The sequence below is a fragment of the Melospiza georgiana genome, chromosome 1 (genome assembly GCF_028018845.1).
Source record: "Melospiza georgiana isolate bMelGeo1 chromosome 1, bMelGeo1.pri, whole genome shotgun sequence".
In the NCBI taxonomy this organism is placed as follows: domain Eukaryota; kingdom Metazoa; phylum Chordata; class Aves; order Passeriformes; family Passerellidae; genus Melospiza; species Melospiza georgiana.
This window is the reverse complement of record NC_080430.1, coordinates 81405609-81426034: the sequence shown is the minus strand read 5'-3', so window position 1 is coordinate 81426034 and position 20426 is coordinate 81405609. Positions and strand designations below refer to the sequence as shown.

The 20426-nt window shown below is 37.0% G+C and overlaps 1 protein-coding gene across 1 annotated transcript in view; it reads right to left on the bottom strand.

The window, feature by feature from the left end:
* DNAH5 (dynein axonemal heavy chain 5) overlaps window positions 1-20426 on the bottom strand; it is a 134011-nt gene that overhangs the window by 98133 nt on the left and 15452 nt on the right. Inside the window, exons 2-11 of the mRNA XM_058023017.1 lie at window positions 14704-14838; window positions 12815-12899; window positions 8388-8545; window positions 7752-7964; window positions 7068-7205; window positions 6300-6476; window positions 5411-5524; window positions 4085-4192; window positions 3388-3510; window positions 1348-1563 (exon numbers count right to left, since the gene is read on the bottom strand). Coding sequence (XP_057879000.1) covers window positions 1348-1563; window positions 3388-3510; window positions 4085-4192; window positions 5411-5524; window positions 6300-6476; window positions 7068-7205; window positions 7752-7964; window positions 8388-8545; window positions 12815-12899; window positions 14704-14838 — 1467 coding nt within the window. The remainder of the gene's footprint in view (window positions 1-1347; window positions 1564-3387; window positions 3511-4084; window positions 4193-5410; window positions 5525-6299; window positions 6477-7067; window positions 7206-7751; window positions 7965-8387; window positions 8546-12814; window positions 12900-14703; window positions 14839-20426) is intronic.

The window sequence follows — 20426 nt, the reverse complement described above, 5'->3', positions numbered from 1 at the left end:
CCTTTATACAACCTAGGCAGAACTTTCCACATAACATTTTTTACCTAAGCATTCTTCATCCTGACACAATTGACTTGAGCTGGGTCTCACACAAAGTTCTTGTTTAAGGACTTGGGTGCTGCAATGGGTAACAGGTGCATCCTTATAAAATTTGCATCATGGCATGGGCTGATGGTCACAGGCAGCTTTTCAGACACAAATGCCCCAAACAAATTAGATTCCTGTGTTCCAGCCTACCAAAAGACTACCTTCATTGGCATGATCTGAAAATTCTCAGCAACCTGTGTTGCTGAAAAGCCTGGTGGTACAGCTTTGGAGAGCAGCTCTTGGAAACAAAAGTTAGAGCTGTCCACACCTGTCCTGCCCACATGGAAGAGTCTTGGACTAAGCTATCCTTACAGCCGTGCCCTGGCCGATTCTCAGAAGACTATAGAACAGAACAAAGCAGAAAACTGGCTACTGTGAAGGATGTATTCAAGGAATCAAAACCCCAGACTACAAAGGGAGTAAATCAAACCAGGAAGGACCATGGAATGGCCACATTTTCCACTGCACTTATTTCACTAAAGCAAACTGATTGACTCCTGACCATAACAAAAAGGCAAAGAACAGAGTAAAACAAACTAGAATTACATATTTACCTGTACAGCCACTGAATCATATGTGATCTCAAAAACCTGTCTATAAAGTCCACACATTGAAACCTTCTGATTTATTTCAGTATTTACAGGCACCATAATTATGATACTGCAGTAATAAAGTTACACAAAGAAGTAAGCTAACTCAGGCTCTGTAAGAGCAGGAAAGACTCCATTTGGTAGAAAAGAAAAAAGCTATCTGAGAAAGCAGAAAAGAAAAGAACGCAACTTAGCATATTTATATTCTTAAAAGATCTCCTTGTTGCTCAAGTCACACTTCTCCTAAAAAAAAAAAAAAAAAAAAAAAAAAAGAAAGAAAACTGCATAGTAATACTAATGAACAAAGGGGCACTCACAGCTAGCCCAAAATTTGTAGAGATGGAAGTGTAGAACATCTCACTTTTTCTCATGATCATAGCACAAAACCATGCTCCCATTACTCCTGTTACAAAGTTGCTTTTTTTCACTTTGTTGCTTTTTTTCAATCAGCTTTAATTTTAGCATACTTCTTTCACATGTCCACTTGCACCTTCTCTTTCATCTTGTCTGCTCATTTCCCCAGTAATCACATATTTACATTGCTATTACCCAGTAATTTTAGCACAATTAAAGAGTTAATTTTTATGTCAATAAACACTTCCCCAATTTTCATAATTTTCTCATAAAGGTTCAATTTAGACTGACACAATATACAAAATCTAATGTGTACCTGATATTTTGTGATCATTCCTTCCAATCCCTCCATCTTAGATTCCTGTAAAACTGAGTAGGTTCTCATAGTATTGAAAACATCTATTATCTTTACCAGACGACGATGAAAGGCTTCAAATTTTCCAAATATATACATCTCACTAAAATCAAATTGTCTTTCAGTTGGATTTTCTTCCAAATTCTCTTTTATCTTGTGGAAATAATTTTGATACTCCTTAAAACAAGGAATTTTAAAGAATGTCAAGCATATAACAAAAGGTACTATCATTAGCTAGAACAAAATTTACACAGGTATTATCCTAATCTGATTGCAAGTAGGAGTTTCATCAATAAACAGTCATGAAAACTACAAAGAGAATAACAGAATTTGCCTCTGAAAACTAACCCGTCAATGCCATTACAGGATTACACACTTCATCAAATGACCAAACTGCACATGTATGTATTTGTATACATCCTTAGCTAGCATGAAATTCTGTTCCCTCCGTTTCATAGTAGGGTTTGATGTGTTTACTGAATAACTGAGATGACAGCCCAGTTTCTAGAGACTGAAAATGTTTGCATGCTGAGCATTTTTACTGAGTAGTCAAGGTTCAAAAATCCCTCTCAAGAACAAATTACGTCCTGAAGTTTTAATGCTGCTCCATAACAGCATCCACTTTTCATTCTGAATTCATAAGAAAGCACAAACCTTACTCCAAACTTCCTAAATTATTCCCAAAGTCAAAGTACATAGTCAACAGATTTGCTTGAAATGGTTTCTTTCAATAGTGGCTCTCTTTATAATAAAATGTTAATTCTTTTTATCACATTTATGTATGAATAGCCTCACTTAAAGACATCATTACAAAGGGTCTAGATTTTGCTATGTTATTCCTGATTCAAATTTTATGTTTTAATCTATTGAATTTCTGAAAGTTTCTGGAACTAATAAGAGTCAAATGAATGCCTAATTTTTCTACATATTTTCATGCAGCAACTGGACAATTTGATAGAAAAAGATGAGTTTAGTGCTTATTGCTGATGGAAAGATGTCATACAAATTTATACTAATTTATGTTAGAACTAGGCAAGATTTGTTGCTTCAGGAGGTATTAGGATGAAACTCTAGTCCAGCACATAGAAAATGTTGCATGAAAATTGGGAATGAAAAAAAAATAATGCATAAAGCCTATATGAAGCTCCCAATACATACAGGGACATTATAAAAGAGAGACAGGCTCTTGTTTACAGCAACACATGGACAGAAAGCCCAGAAGCAAAGGGCAGAAATTGAAATGGGTGAGGTTCTGACTGGATATAAGGAAAGAATCTTTCATCCCAAGGACAGTCAAACAGTGAAAAAGGATGCCCAAAAAGGCTGTGCAATCTTTCCATCCTTGGAGAACTTCAAGACACGACTGGATAAAGGATTGGGAAACCAAGTTTGATCTCATACTGCCCCTGCTTTCGCTTTGAGCAGAGGGTTGAACTAGATACCTGCTAAGGACCCTTCCAAGCCAGGCTATCCTATAATACTATGCTTTAGGAGAAAAAAAGAACAAAGAAAAATAAAATTAAAAAATTATTACAGAAGTGTATTAAGAAAAAAAAAGGCTATCTTTCTAACAAGTCTAGGTCAACTGAACAGCTGGATTTGTCTCAGTTCACTAAATTGCCCTTTCTAAATGTATAGCTTGTCCACACATCTTTAGAATATATTCAGTTCAGTAGCTCTCCTTTTTTAATTTCTATTTCATAACTCTCCACATCAACTGAGAAGACACTACATAGAGAAACACAGGCATGAAAATCCAAGCAATTCTCTTATAAGCATAGTTAAGATAGACTAAGCATCAAAATTCTGTTTCCAGAAGACCAACAGACAACAGACCAAATTCCTTGTTAGCTCTAGCATAAACATTCCAGCTCCAGTGGATATTTTTCAGTTAACTCATTTTTCTTCACTATGACAGTGCTTTCTCACATAAAATTTTCCTATTTCTGCCCTCCTAAATATCACCTTATAGTCTGTTTTCTATATGTTCTTCCCACCTACCTGTTTAAGTCTAATAGCTGCTTGTAGCTTTTCCACAACTCTCTCCTGTGGTTGATCCCAGATGGTGGCTGTGCCGTCGTTTGCTATGTAGGATTTACACGCTGTGATCATCTGATTGGTCACCTAAAAGCAGTTTTACCTTTGTGAAAAAAAAGCATTCCAAGACAAAGCAGGTCCTGCCATTCTCTCTCTCTCTCCCATTCCTCTGAGTCTGCTGACCTAAAGCCTGACAAACAGCAATACCAAATACCAGCCACATCGGCAGTCTGTCTCCCTTGCAACACCCAGCCTCCAGAACGTGACATAAAAATGTTGTTGGTTAACTGTGCTCCTCCTAAACCTACACATCTCATACCAACCTTGAGATAGCATTGAAAGCTATAAAGTCATAAGTTTTTGTCTGGTCTGAAAGCCAAGGTAAAATCAAGAGCCCATGAGAGTATAAATGGTAAAGAATAGGTTGTCCTTTCTATCAATTTTCTTCTTTTTGCCAACATGTGGAGGTTTAAGGGCAATAGGAATTTAACATGCTTGGTTCTGCAAAAAAATCCCATTGATAATAGGCAAAACTTGCAACAAAAAAATTCCTAAACTAAATTGTCCTAAATTTAGGACAATTTTTTTTTGTTTTCTCTTGTACTCAAGCAACAACACAGAAAAAAATTTGGGAATATTTCTTTTCCTGCTGAGCACCAACCTTCACAAACAGTGAGGAGATCTTTTCAGAAGTGTTGTAATACTGAGAGATACTCTGAATCATTTTAATTGCATTTATGAGTCCTGGAATAGCATCCAGCATGGACACCTGGAAAGAAACACACAGTTTGAACTCTGCTCAGTACCTCTGTTACCTCACATTATCATAACCCATAATTAGTGAATGCCGGAGAATTATGAAAATGGTCTTTGGAATGGTTCAGTCCTTGTCTACCTGGGCCTCTCCTGCAGAGCTGCCTGTCCTTAATCATTCCCCAAGCTCTACAATTTAATTTTGGGGGAAAATTTTCACTGGAGTCTTGGCTGGAAAAATTCAGATGAGCAAGTGAGATTTGGTAGAAGTAATGCCCTCTGCAATAGAACTTTTTCCACAAAAAAATATGCTTATATGCTCAGTTGCTAAACCTGATGTAAGCTTGCATGTAAAGATAACCCCTTCACCAAGCTTTTTTCTGTTTTTATGAGCATCATAACCCAATAACCTTTCAATAGAGAAACTCAAATAGCAGATTGCAAACACTGAAAGAACACACTGTTACAATATCACCCAGTAAATGGAAACAAACATGGTTGCCCAGAGCACTCTTTGGAAACAATTTGCTTTTGGAAGAAGTTTCAGAGGAGAGAGAGGAAGCCAGGACAGGTCCAAGTTTTGAGTCTTCATGGCTACCAGTCGTATTTCTTTGACTAGCAAGACACATACACAGCCAGTTTCAAAACCAGTTTTAATAAAAGCAATTATTTGCCATCTATTTTAGCAGATAATGGGACAAGAAGACTCCTCCAGTCCTGTACTTTAGGGTGGCCGGTTTTGTATATTGCATATTATGCTTGCATAATCATATACATTCTCATTATATAGTATGAGATGGTGATTTATAATTTTGTCTTAATATTTACATAATCCTATTTATCTTTTCCCAACCCAAGAAGCTGAAAATTGCCCTATAAATGTTAGTCTAACCATTACTTAGCCACCAAAGCAAATACAAAACATCAAACTTTGTCTTTAGCATAGCATTAGGTTTACTTTTTTTTTATTTTAAGGAATTCACTTTCTCCCATAGCACAGAATCCATAGAATATCTTCATCACAACTACAGCTTTGCAGATACTATGGTGTGAAAATAATTTATTTTGTAGCCAGAAATTCCCATTAATCCACTTTTACCACAACTGCGCAAAATCTCAAACTGGAGTTGCATTTGTAAAATTTTTTTGTTTCATTTCCAAACCCATCCTACAGAATATATTCATGTTGCTTTTCTCAATACATGTATGTTGAGAATTTAAAAGTTCTGCTTACAGGATCACTATTGTATAATGGGTCATAATATTTTTCCAGAGAATACAGATACTTCACATTATCTTTAGCTTCATTTGCTGCGTCTGTGATGCGAATATCCAATGCTCGCCACTTCTAAGAACAGAAAGTTGAAAAAAAAGAAATAAAAGTGCTCATTTTGGAAAAAAATGTTTTGAGATAATTTTGGTTTGTCATTAGCTTCTACATACATTTGAAAGCACAGATCTTTTACTTCAGAATTATACTTGTTCACCCAAGAAGGGGTCCTTGTCTTGTTTCAGTAACTTGGCTGTGATCAGACAGTTGGTTTACACCATTCAGCTAAATAGTCAGTGGTAGTGTGCAGTCAAGTTGCTCTAAAATATATGAGTTATGGATGTATAATTATGGTTATGGATTTGTTCCACATCTCATTTTGATGAGACAAGATTTTTTTTTTATTTACTTATTTTCTGTTGGTGATGGGACTTTAAATTTGTTATGTCAATGTAAGAAGTTATGATTCCACAAACAATTTTGACAGGCACTGTAACAACATAAAAATGAGGCTTAAAAAATGGGGATTTTTTTTTTGTCATTAAATATCCATTCATTAATTCAATATTCTGATTTAATAATCAACTTTTCAAATATTAAATTATTTATTTCTCTTGAGCCATGTGGATGAAGTACATTATCAGCCTTTAGACTGAGGGGATTCCCAGTCTTTTTCAATAAATTGAACTAGATTTAAACTTTTTTTACTCAGGCTGAGGAATAGAGAAGGAAAACAAAAGCCAAAAATGTTTCAATGTTTTCCCCACCAGCATTGTTACATACATTATCAAAATGAGTTAGGGTATAAAGAGCATTTCTATTATTTATATCAATCATAATTTAAAATAAAAACCTTCAGCAGTTTGGATTTAGCAGCAGTGAGTACTCCAAGCACTGCCTTCACATCTGGGCTCTTCAGCTGCTCCATAAGGTAGTGAAATTTTGACAATTTCTTTTTCCAATAATCAAGCTCTGCTCGTGGTCCAAGGTCATCTGCTTCTTTTCTCAACTGGTCATTTTCTGCAAGAACCTTTTATCATAAAGTAACGTGAGTGATGCTCATATTTTTTATCTGCAGAGGTAGCATGGATTGATTCTTCTTTTAACAAGTGGTATTAACGTTGCCTGATAAATTACTTAACTTACCCTCCACCTCATATAAAAAACTTCATTTTGCTTGGTGCTTTCATTTCCAACGTAAAGAAATTCTGTTCCAAGAGCACTGTTACAGACAGTTACATTTTCTGCAAATCACCTGCAAAGCTTGTTTCAAAGTACAAATGTGACCACTGAGAACAGTGCTCACTCAATTACTGTATTCTTTTTGTTTTCATTAAATCCACTGGGAACTACTAACTGTTTTGTAGTTTATTAACAGGTAATTATCAAAGACAAGGAACTAAGCTTCCCAAACTGTGTATCCTATATTAACAAGCAGATGGAAAAAGCTCTTGGTGATACTTCCATGGAGAAGTAAAAGCACAAAAAATATACCAATAGTACTTTAAAATAAAGAGATTGAAGTCATCCAAATTTATAGAAAGGCAGCTGTAACACCAACAGGATTAAATTCATCTGTCAAGATGTAGAGGTTACATTTCACATTTGTCCCATGTATCACCTGTTCAATTTGTTTGGTCCATTCTCTCATGCAGGCTTCTATTTTTTCAAGAGCCTCCATGCTGTCAGCAACCATCAAGTAATCTGAAGGTCCTCTTAGAGTTTTAAGGTCATATGTTTCACATTTCTTCAGGCTGACCTAAAATAAAAGTTTAAAAAAAAATTAAATGCTGAATGTTCATGACAAATAATCTAGGAACTTTAAAGACTAACTCATTGCCCTCCTTCAGTTATCTCACTTCTTATTCCCAGCTCAGCCTAAATTAAACTGGCTTGAGCTGGAAGTGGAAAATTCTAGAATCCAGAATCTGAAGAATTCACCAACCAGGCAGTTGTGCTCTCATGCCCTTTCCTTCACAGAAGCTGAGTAGAAACCAACAACATTTTGTCATTCAGTAATCATTCAACATTTAAGAGTGACCACAGCCGTTGGGGAGTCAAGAAGTTAATAGCTCTAAAGAACCGACCCCAGAATAAACAAGAACAGAAGCACCTACAGAACTATTAAAACTACAGATTGAAGTATAATGAGTTAGGACAACAATAAAGAGAAGTGTTGGGTTATTCTCCAATTTAACAAAAGCAAATTTTATGAGTAATCTAAAACAGCAGCTAATTCAAAAGGTCCAGAGCTAGAGACATTCTACAGCTAGCTCATTTTCTATTTCCCACACGAACATACTACCTTTTCCAACAGACTTTGCTGAGTTCCTGATAGGACACTAACAAATCCTTCTAGGGCACGAAGGAAGTCCTGCTTAATATTGGGAACTTGCTGAGGTTCAACCCAGCCATGGTCCATAGTCTGTAAGGCTGGAATGAATATTTCTGATATCAACTGCTCAACACCTTTTAATAAGCCATCTCGACCTATATCCATCATATTAAAATTTACTTCCTGTAAAAGAAACACAATACAAGGGGTCTTTCACCAGTAAAAACTTATATACAATTTACATATACACTTTCAAAAGTAAAATAATTTTTGTTTTTCAAATTAATTTGCTAGACTTTTTTGAAATTTAACACCTCAGTATTTAGGTATTGACTTATTACTCTGTCATTACAGATTGTCTTAAATTTTCTTCCTCAGTATCCTTTTTTCATATCAATGATATACATCAACTTGATGCCACAAGATAATATCTTTATTTCCATCCCCCTCCCTTTTTGTCCTGGTTCATTTAACCCATCTGTGTGTCCTTTTACTCATTCCTCCATGTCAAGAGCTGTCAAATTGTCATTTTTTGAGAGCAAATACCCCATAGAAAAACACATTTTAAACAACATTAGGTACAAAGATGAGCAGTCACTGACTTACTTGATAGATATTCTCAGTTGTGACTGGTTTAGAAAAACTAGATCTAATGAAGAAAATGCATACACCAGTTAGAGCAACATCTTTTCCCTCTGTCACAAATACTTTCTTCTTCTTGGTCAAATGAGAGTTCATTCCTATTCCTGGAAGACCAAAGTACTCTACAGATTCAAACAAATAAACAATTAAGACCCATTGATCATTTATTCAAAGAAAAGTTTTCTACACAAACAGTTCAGTCATTATTTGTGCCTCACTGAGTCCCAGTCTCCTGGAGGCATCTCACGGAACTATCCGCAGAAAGTAAGCAGCATTCAGAGTCTTCATGACACAGTAAGAAATAGTTCATCTAGTTTTGCCATATTTGCATCAAAAGCCTTTCACTTCTATTCATTTATTTGTTTTTTCTATTCCCTCTAAATAATGTTTCAGACTCAAGGTCCTTTTATAGGCTCTATCATGCAGTTATAGATAATGTTCTCTTTCTTGAAAAAGAAAAATTAGAAATCAGAAAATGCAGTGATGTATTTTACCTTAGAGGAGCTATTATCAACTGTCCTACCCTAAAAATACATAAACATAAGGAAAAAAAATAAACAGGATGCTTCTGAAAACAAGGAGAAAGAGGCCACAGCAGATTCTTTGGGGCAAAAGCAAACAAAAACCAATAATAGAGCTACAAGGGAGTTACTTGTCCTTTCTTCTTCCCCCAACATGAATGTACTGCTTCCATGTCCAGGCTGCTGGCAACGCTTGTAAGGGGTCACTAAGAAGAAGCAGTGTCTTTTGGGGGTTAAATGTTTCTCATATGTTTTTGGTCACAATACCTCACCCTACCTTGTTACTAGCTTTTCAGTATTACTGCAGAGTAAAATTGCATGCATACACATTTCAGTGAGGCACTATTACAATAAGAAGATGAAAAAGTAAGCTGTTGATACCAGCAGTTAAATGACAAAATCTAAAAAGTGATAGATCCCTCTGCACATTTTTTTATTTCAGACACATGACCATCTGCACCAGGGATCCCTATTTTGGATCAGGTGGCCCCCAGAAGTTCCCTCCCCATCCTTCTGTTAACATCATCTTTCTCACTCCCTTTTTCACTGCAGCTCTGAAGTCTCATTTTCATATACCTCAGAATTACAATAAGGGCTCTGTCTCAGCAGAAGACCTGACTCTGTAAATGTAATTAATTTGATGTATTGCATGCTAATAAAACTTGTGCTGTCTTTATACTGCAGTAATGCTTCAGTTTTGCATGGGTTTTGGTAGCGAAGGGGCCACAGAGGTGTGTTGGGAGAGTAACTAGGAATTGGAAAAGTACAAGGCTGTGGCTAATTCTAAGTCTTGCACCTGCAAGATAGCGTGTCCTTAGACTTAGCTGTAGTATGATAACAAATCGTGAAAGAAACATGAGAAAAGAGAGATGTAACCCCTAAGGAATGGGGAAGAGCTGATGTTGTAGTGTGGCCAATAAACAGTGTAAATTACAGAATATTCATGAGCTTATTACTTGCTGTATAAGTGTCTGATGCTCTCTTCAATAAACGGAGCTTGCTGAACACTCATATTGAAAGTCTTGAGCCTTCCCTGCACCGAGACAAATAGCCAACTGCAACAGAGGTGCTTCTGTGTGAAGCTGCTGGAAGCTTCCAGCAGGTCTGCCAGAGCCAATCCCTGATGGAGATGCTGCTGGCCAAGGCTGGGCCAATTAGAGATGGTGATAATGCCTCTGTCATAACATATTTGAGATGAAAAGCAAAACAAAGTCTGGGGTGCAGTTTTATATCCAGCTAGAGAAAAGAAGGAAGCAAGAACATGAGGAGGTGCCCATGCTGGAGTGGGTGGATGCCTGGAGGAGGCTGTGATCCAGTGAGAGGCCAGGTAGAGAGAGGGACCCTGCTTCCAGGCTGGAGCAGCCTGGCCTTGGAGGACTGCACCCTGTGAAAGAGTGATCCATGTTGCAGCAGTTCTGAGAGGACAGTGTGCCCTTGGGAGGACTCACGTTGGAGCAGTTTCAGGAGGACTCCTGCTCATGAGATTGGAACCATGTTGGAGAACTTCACTAAGAACTGTCTCCCATGGGAGAGATCCCACAGTCTCAAAGGGGAAGGACTCCTCTCCCTGGGCAGTGAAAGAAAACCTCAGGTGTTGAACTGTCCAAAATCCCCACACCACTGTCTCCCTGCACTGTCAGTGGGAAAGAGGGAGGGGTTGGGGGGAAAAAAAGGTATTTTAAGGGCTTATTTTACTTCTCATTAGCCTGCTCTGATTTAGTTGGTAATAAATTCACTTTGTACCTTTAAGTCAAGCCTATTTTGCCCTTGGAGTGTTTTCTCCCAATCCTTATCTCAATTCATGAAACCTTCAATAAATTCTCTCTCCTCTGTCCAGCTGTAGCAGGGGAAGGTGAGTGAGCAGCTTTTGTGTGTGCCTGGCATCCAGCCAGGGTTAAAGTGCCACAAGTAATTACAGAGGCAAGACCAGCAAAAGTCATCAGAGTTTTCCCACAATCTGTGGAGGTGAAGTAGGTAGTATAACCTGCAGTCTCTTTAGAAATGATGTACTCTTACTGAAAAAGGTTCTAGAGGTTTTTAAAATTCACATGAATAATAATCTTCAAAACACTGCAAGAAATCAAACTTTTAAATGACACCTTAGGTCTCTGAAGTAGATCTTCCTGAACTCGGAGATACAGCTCCTGCTCTGCAGAAACAAAAAATTCCTTGTACACTCCCTTCATGGAATCATCTTCTTCCCTAACACAAATGTTGGTTGATTCATCAGGGTCAGAAAACCAGTTTGGGTATGATGTGGCCATAGTAAGTGCCCTTGCCAAGAGGGTGCATGTAATGCCACAAAAATTCACTTAGCTTTACCAGTTAGTAGCTACCACCACAACTGAGATTTTTGCTTTGATAGCCTGTGAACCACAGCCCTAAACAATCAACACAGATAATTCTTTTACAAACTCTGCTCCACCTACAAAGGGAAAATGTACAGCAGAAGTTTTACGGTCGGACAGTATTACAAGTGATTCCACTTACAGCTGTGGGCAAAGTCAGTTTCCAGCCCACTCACTTAATCCCCACTGTCTTCTCCATCACTACCTTTTTTTTTCTTAATTTTTTTTCCCTCTTGTGCATGATGTTCTAAGGGACTTTTGCTTTTTCACCCAATGCATGCATTGCTGTGAATTCATTTGTGTTTTGCTTATGTGGTTTTCTCTACTGTTCTCAATATATTCCCTATATATTGTTCAATGTATTGCCTATATTTAGCATGAAACCCCAAACCCCAAAAGGTCACTAAAATCATACCATACTCTAGTGCATCTGATTGGTTTGTTGGTGGGTATGGGCAACACCCATTAGATTCCTAGGCTTTGACCCTTGCCTCACACTCTCTTTGTTATACTTTCACCACTTCATCTCAGGCATGTTAAAACTTGCTCCTCAGATTTCTAAATTAGTGGTTGCATTTGTGTTTTCATTTCACTGTATTTCTATGTGCATTGAAACTTTTTTTTATTAAAGTTGCTTATATCATATTAAATAGTTTTTTCATCCCTTTTAGATATATACAGATATACCAAAGAAAATGGACACATACATATATACTGAAAATGCATGAAATATAAATTGATATTTGTACATTCATCTAGGTATATGTTTATCTGTGTATAAACACATTTATACAGCTAAGCATAGATATGTTTACAGGGCTGTTCAAGTACTTCCAGGGTAACCAAGTGGTGTGAGCTCCCACCAGCCAGTCACAGGCTCTGAGAGGTCACAGAGCACCTGGATGGTCCCAACAGCAGCAGCAGTGGAGGCTCTGGGAGAGGAGCCATGGGCAAAAGAAGGGTGTCCTTGTCACAGGGGTCCTGAGCTACCCACAGGGTGAGGGAGAAGGAGGTTTCCCCCAGAAGTGTGGAATATGGGGGCACTCAGTAAAGGGGTACATGTAGAAGAGCTTTCTGGGGTAACACCTTTCTACCTATAATGTGCGTCTCATGTAGATTTGTCATGAAACAGGACCACCTAGATGGATGGTCATGTGCCAAGAAATGTGGATGGCTTCTAGGGCCAGCAGGTGGCATGACTGAAGAGGAGAGGAATGGCATTTGTCACTGCTCACCTTGTGTGAAAGTCACCTTTTAACTAACAAAAAAATTCCCACAGGCAAGAGCTGCTGAGCTCACAAGGAAGTACTTTGCTGCTCCATAGTAGCAACATGCTGAAGTGCACTAATAAGCTTCAGTAATTTCAATAATCATCATTTCATGAGCAGAGATCAATGCCTTGGTATGACCAAACCTGTCTTGCTTTAAGTTCCAGTTCATAAGAACTTGACTATTTTCTTTTTGCTTGCACATATGCTCCGCACAACTGTAACACATTGCAGGAGAATCTAAGTTACTTTACCTGTATCCATTACTTCCACATCTTGGTAGTAGAACATCAGATGACGCAGACCTCCAGGGGCCAAGAACCTGTTCATGCGCTCTATCTGTGTGAAATCATGTTTAGATTATCATGTGTCATTGATTTGTTTCATATCACAGCAACAGAGGAAGCCTTTGCCTTTTTACATATTTATAAGCATCAAGAAAATTTAACGGCTCTTCATCAATTCAAGGCTGCCATCAAGCATCACTGAAGCATGTATTGGTAGTGCAGTCCACAAATCTCATGTATAGGCCATACAGGCTGAGGAAAAAACTGAGTTGCTTTATGCTAGTATGCTGATCCACGTCTCAGCACTTGAAAGTCTGGCCTCATCCACCAATCTGCATCACTCTTCTATGTAGTCCCTAACAACATGGCTATCTTTAGCAGAAAAGGCTCCTTCAAGTTCATCTTCAGAAACATTAGGTGGTACCATTTGTGCTTTCTAGTGTAGAAAAAAGGCTAGAAGATCACCAGAAGCTGGAAGAAAGCCACAATTATCCCTCTTCCATTAATAACAAGCCTCAGTTACACCAAGATAATGAGCTGCTATTCCGGAAAATCTTGGCTGAGCCCTCCAAGATGAGGACAAAACAACTATTACACTTCTCTCTTTCCAAGCGTAGAAACTGCCAATATTTTCCTCATCTGACAGCTATTCTCAGGCACTATAGTTTGCCAGGAAACCCATTTAGAGATAGAATGCACAAAGGCTGAAACTAATTCTGCTTTTTAATGTGCATGACAATGTTCTGCACTGCTCATTTGCTATATCACGAACTCATAGAAATGGAGAGAGACTTCTGGGAGGTCTTGAGGTCAGCTTCCTGTGTCACCAACAACAGCTCCAATCATCTAGAGCATTTCCTAGGCTGAGTCTCAAAAACCCCAAGCACAGAAATTCCACAATTGACTTGAAGTAACCTATTCCCATGCTGCATTACCCTCCTGGTGAAGAAGGGTCTCTTGGTGGCCATTTTGCAAGATGTGGCTTTATCTTTGAAGTTATCTGCTCCCACTGAGAATAGTTCAGCTCCGTCATCGTTGCAAACACTCTTCAAGGAGCTGCAGGCTACTGTTTGACTGCCACTCAACCTCTTCTTCTCCCTCATCTCATACTTCACATGCCCTGTGTCCCTCTCTTTCTTCCACTGGTCTTCCACTGAACTTTCTTCAGTTTCTCAACAATATAAGCACTGAAATGGAATGCCTAAATTGAAGGCATGCAGATGGAAAGAGAATACAAGAGAAAACAAACCATAAAAAACCCAAACTACAGCCATGTTTACTTTAGTGTCAGGAAGTAAAATAAATACTTCCATCTACCTAGCTTGTTTAAAAAGTGGTATTTTTCAGTGTCTCAATATATGAATTTGTATTAGCCATTATGCAGTCACAGTCAGATCACATAAGCCATTCTATTTTGTCAAGTGGATTCTACGTATTTTAATTTGCTGATCTAGATTGTAATACAGTTTTACAAATGCTGGAAGCCTTATGGAAGCGACAACATGCAACCTGCTGTAGACAGGACTCTTGAACCTCTCTGTGCTGTGTACTCAAGGACTGGGAGACTTCACACTGTGGTTTCACTATGAAATACAATCACAAGTTTTAGCATGTTAACTATAACCACTGGAAAGGAGAAATTCTAATAAATTTAAAAATCAATATTGTTACAATAGGTCCTGGAATTAAGGACATTTTGTTCAAATTAATTTAAAATGCTGAAAATAACCCACTTCTTCAAGAGAAGACTTGAGTGACCTCAGGTGTGAAGTCTGAAAACTATCTCACCAAGAATTTAATGGTAATATTAGTTCCAAAATATACTATGAGCTTCACATTCAAATTCATCAGATTACCTGGTTTCCATCAAGAATAGCATCTTCTACTTCTGCTTTGTCCAGATTGACACAAGAGGCAACAATATCCAGTAAGTAATCATGTCTGCCATCCAGACGAGCACGTTTAGCCTCCCTCTCATCCTTGAGATTTTGCTGTTATTAAATACAAAGTGGACAATAAAAAACTCACAATCTAATTTAAAGACAAAAATAAAGAAAGCTTTAAAATTTCTTTTTAAAAGTAAAGGCTATTACATTCAATCCACACTTGTGATTTATGTTTCTATGGCACTCAAGTGAAAATTTTAGAAGCAGCCTTCGTTACAATTTTACAGTTTGTTTCTGGTGTTCCATTTTCAGATTTATCACAACATTTCTATCATAAATAATGTTGTACAGAAAGCTAATTTGTTGAAAGGCTTTGTAGGAAAAAAAAAAAGTATTTTATATGTACAGCTTGATTATTCTGCATGTTACCTTCAACACCCTAAGTCCTTTGTCTCAGCTTTTCAGTCTAGTCACGTATGACCATCAAGTCAAGACAGGATTCTGACTGATCTTTGTTATTCGTGGAAGATATTGTAAGCACTCTCTAATAAAGACAGATGCTGCTGGAGGAAGCTCGGGTTTTATACATTATCTCTTTAATATAATGAGAAGTAAAACAAACCACAAGCCTCAAGGTACACAAGTGTTTACAAATGTGCTTAACTATAGCTATTATACCATTCTTCAAGCAGTAAGCCTACTCTTCTAATTAAATTGAAATCCCATATGTAACACACCTCATTACATTATAGACAAAATAGCCTTCTGGAATAGTTACTGGTATTATTGTGCTTGTGGGTTACAAGATTCAATATAATTTCATTTTCAAAAGAAATTTAGAATGATGTTTCATTGGAGGTAAATTCAATCCTTATTTCCCTGGTGATTAGGAAAAAACTAGTAACTTTATAAAGTATGCATAAGTGATTTATCCACAAGCTTTTGCAGTGCCAAAAGGACCTGCATAATATACTTTATACCCTTATGTAAATATCTTTACTACTTTCTGAAGGAATTTTCAAGTACCTGGTAAACTGGTAACTACTACCATGCCTTCATAAATGCTGAATGCTTTTGAAATGTTTTTCCATATAAAAGGCAAACATACAAATCCTATTCTTTACACAGATATGTCTGAAGAACACAGTAGCATATTAATTTATACATGTACTTTGTGCTATTTTACCCCCTCATATCCTAACATAGTCTTCAGTTTCCTGAAAGTGTAGTGTCATCACAGGATTGGCTTTTCCTAAATGCTTTTAAACATGAGCAGAAATTTTCCTCCTCATTAGACATGCAAAAAGCAACCATTTTTTCTGAAGCAGCTCCATTCACACTAGAGGATAACAATAGAATACTCAAAACTATTGTTCCAGTAACTTGAACGCAACTGATAGGGCACCTTTAAAAAAATAATAATACTACAAACCAATACTCTACCAATTAGTTTCTATTTAATACAGAAAGAAGCCTTTTGTTCTGCCTAAACTACAGAGAGACTACTTTTGTACTCTGCTTGTGTTTCCAATACAGAGGTCCAGATATATTACTATACAAGATTACATCTTACACTGGTTTTTAAGCCACCTGCTCCACCTATACAGATGCTCTTGACTTGTTCATAGCTTCCATTTCTTCTACAAGTTGCTATTTGTACACGCTGAAATCATGAGCACCTTCTTCTCAAACTGAGCAATCATGTCCCAATGCTTGTTTAAAACTTTTTTTAATTGCTGTGTCTCAAGCCCTATAACAAATATACAAGCTATTGTGCATAGCTGTTCATACAACACTGGGCAATATTTAATGTCCAAGTCCAGCAACAAGAATGTTCATTAAGATATCACTAAACTTTAAGTGCAATTAACTTAAATTACTTAATGAACCATACCTAGAGAAACAGGAAACTATTAGCTAAATGATAAAGCTATAGTTTTATGAAGATAAACACTTTGACTTGTATTTATCATGTCACTACTGGAAGGCATTTGTTTTGATATGTAGGATATTTCTATTACCAATGCAAGTTCCACACATTTTTTCCTGAGATGCTACAATGCAATGCAAGAACACTCAATACAATTCAAGCTGTCATGCTTCTATATTTTGATGAGTTATCATTTCTACAAACTTCCTTCCCAAATGAAGTGTTGCTTAATCACAAATTTGCACATTAGTTGTTGCAGTCATTAGAAGAGACTTCTGCCTCACTTTTAGGATTAGATTGTACACAGAAAAGTAGAGAAAACCTAACTTCAGTGCTTTCAATAGAAAATCACTAATTTATGTATTTAAAACACTAAGAGGCCATGCTGTAAACCATCTCCCAGTCTATCTTCTGAGCTTCCATTTGCATTCTACTAAAAGAATGAATTTTTAAGATATTCTTTACTTAGGATTAGTAATCTCAGAGAACTAATTATAAAAAAATGCTGGGCTTTCTACATCTCCTTCTTCCCTTTCCCCTTTAGCTACCCTCACATCTCACTTCAAATCAGCATTGTGGTCATGGCCTAAGAGTTTTTGTAGTTTTAAATCCTGCAGTATTCACTACAGAAGTACATAGGCCTAAACAGAATCTATACCAAAAAATAATACCCAAGCATAGGCAGCTCTATGCAATTCAGAATTTCATAGAACACTGAAAGATGAAGATTTGAAGATGGAAGACTGCTGAAACACACAGAGGATCATTTATGTAGGGAAAAGAGAAATTGCTGTTACATGCAGTAACATCAACATGCAAATCCTGAAAAGTATTCAGCAGCAGCAACTCTGATCAGGGTCATACATCAACAACTCTTCCTAATGTCCCCATGATGCAGGAGGATGCAGTATTTACAAGAGATAAACACTGTCTCACTTAGATATCTGGAAATATTGTCCAAGTTTTTTATGGTACAACTTCAGCTCAGTCTTTGTTATGTAAAGAACAACACAGGTAACGCAGCCAAGTTTAGTTTTGGGTTTCTTTTACCACTTTTGGTTATGAAAGTAAGGAAGGCTATATGATACAGTCCCATAACAGATGAAGGGCCAAAGCTAAACTCATTAACTGAAAAGTCCTTTTCTGATGATTAGTCCAGTTACACATCTTTTCCTGAAGCAAGAAAAGGGAGAGATTCCTAAATGTATCTTTTATATACCTAAACCCATAAACCTCTCACCGTCAGTCTGAAGAAATAATTTGAGATTAAATTAAAATTTTCAAAAAGTCTCATAGCTGCTGAAAAAGCATATGTATTTAAGCAGCAGGTACTAAAAGAGCACAAGTCAGAGATTCAAGGAGTTCATTTTTTGAAACAAGAGGCTTAGAAACCAGCCATTGACTATTGCCAGCTTCTCCATTACAGACTGTAGCTGCTGATGCAGACAGCCTGAATAGAGTTAGCAAGAATGTTGTTTAGTATGCAAGTCACATGCAAACAAGATAAAACTTGTTCTGAACACTCTTTATCCAGCAAATAATGCATTTTGTTTTCAGAACACTGTGCATCACAGAATTTAGACATGCAGAAATCAAAGTCTTATGGATGAGCAAGATTTTGCAGGGAAGTTCAATAGTGAAAGAGTCAAAAAGTAACAATGTTTTATTGTTAATTTACTGACTTATCCAAAATTTATTTAACCAGCATGGAATTATTTTGTCTCTCCTTTAACTTGCTAAGATGTTTTATATTACATAAGCCTTGCTCATGAATTTCCCTTCAAAGATAAACTGCACACCATTTCACATATTTTCAAGCATCCTGAGTTTTCAATTTTCAAATTTCAGTATTTTTATTTCCTCTTTCTTAAAAGATACACACCCTAAAGAATTAGGGAAGTTCCCTTATCTAACTCCTAAATCTCAAAAATCAGAGCTCTGCACATGTGTTATCACATTGCATTAACTCAGGAACAGTTTGCTTAAATAACCAGCTTTTAAAATTAGTCTAAGTACCTTAATGACTTCTATAGTCTGTTGTGTTTCCTCAATGCTAAGCATTTCCTTCAAAACTCTATTCCCATCTTAGACATGTAGGGAAAGTGAAGTTGCATTTCTATTTTCCTTCATGGCAGAGTCAACCCGTGTTTTGTTACCACACCTAACATCAAACTCTTTAGTGTACTAATACAGCATTTATGAAATTATACCATTACCAGACCATTGCAACAATCTGGGCAAGACACAAGCACCACTAGCCAAATGCATAAACACCTCCCAGTGCAAATTTGCCTTTCAAAACAAATTGTGCAACTAGCATCGTCCACTTAGGCCTATTTTAAAACACTTTTTTCTATGCCATCCCCCCTCAATACACACCTTTATTCGAATTACGTATTTATTAGTCTAAACCTAGTTAAAAAATCAGTTTTCCTTACCTTTATCACTCTGCCAATGCTTTGTTTCCAAAGTTGCTTTCTTCCAGCTCTAAACATTGTACTATTCAATATAAGCATCAAGCACTGTTTTTCAGGAACAATCCCTAATCCATGGAGAAAGCTTTTACATTCATCATTTTGTACTCCCCCAACGTTTTGTTTGCACTTGTTTCTTTCCTTTCAGTAGGAATGCCAAAATAACTCTGGAAAATGTAGTAAGGACATAAAAAACCCCAGCACCTATTAACCTTATCTCTGTACTTAAAATTCAGTTCTAGTGTGCACACAAATTGCTAGAAAATTAAATTGCACTACCACAGAAACAAGAGGTCTCTAGCCACCAGAATTTACTGCCTACAGATTAGGCCCTGAAAGTTACTCCTACCAACCACAGTGTTGTTAAGGTGATACTGTTTATATGCAAACACTGCTGGATACGATTCATCATACTCAAGGGCACCATAAGTATTTGCAGAAGTCAATTTTATAACTGCTTCTCTGATTTGTGTTTAGCCTTCTGCAGCAATCCTTGTGTCAACAGGCATCTTTGTTTCCTTGTCACAGGTGACTGTTTAAATATACAGCAACAGTCAAACAACTTTCAAATATCTTTTACCTAGAGACTTGTAAATTACTGAGTTTTCTATTCATGCTTTTATAGAAGTACATTCAGTTACACTTATTTTTCAGGTGTACAATGGTTGCTTAATACAGAAATTTTTCTTCAGCAAGAAATGTTAGGTTTTTTCCTTCCTAAAAGAGCTTTAATTTTTTTCCACTTCAGTGACTGAACATAATCCAATGTCCTCTTCAAAATGCCAAGAAAAACAATCTAATTATCCAGTATTAGTAACAAGAAAACAGACATTTTACAGCTATTTCTGGCTTAAAATGTCCCTAAATATTTCTGCTTCCACTCATATCAATGTGAGTAATGTCTAAAAGCACTTGACAACCTTAGCAGTGACAAAAATCACATGAGTAAAAACCATTTTCCCTGCATTATCTACATTTCCCCACCTACTGTAGTCAAATCCAGTTGTGCATACTTGTCTGAAAGACTGAAAAATTGCATTTAGGGTAAAAGTAAACATCCATACATTTCTCTGAACCCTTTACAGGGTTATAATTTAAAATTAAACACACTATTAAGTATTACATATAAAGTTAATTCCTATGGATATATTCAAAGCACTGAGGAATTAATTATTTTCATTCTGTTGGAAGGAGTCCAGAGAAGAGCCACCAAGGTGATCACAGGACTGGGTCAGCTCTCTTGTGAAGACAGGCTGAGAGGGCCAGAGCTGTTCTGCCTGGACAAGAGC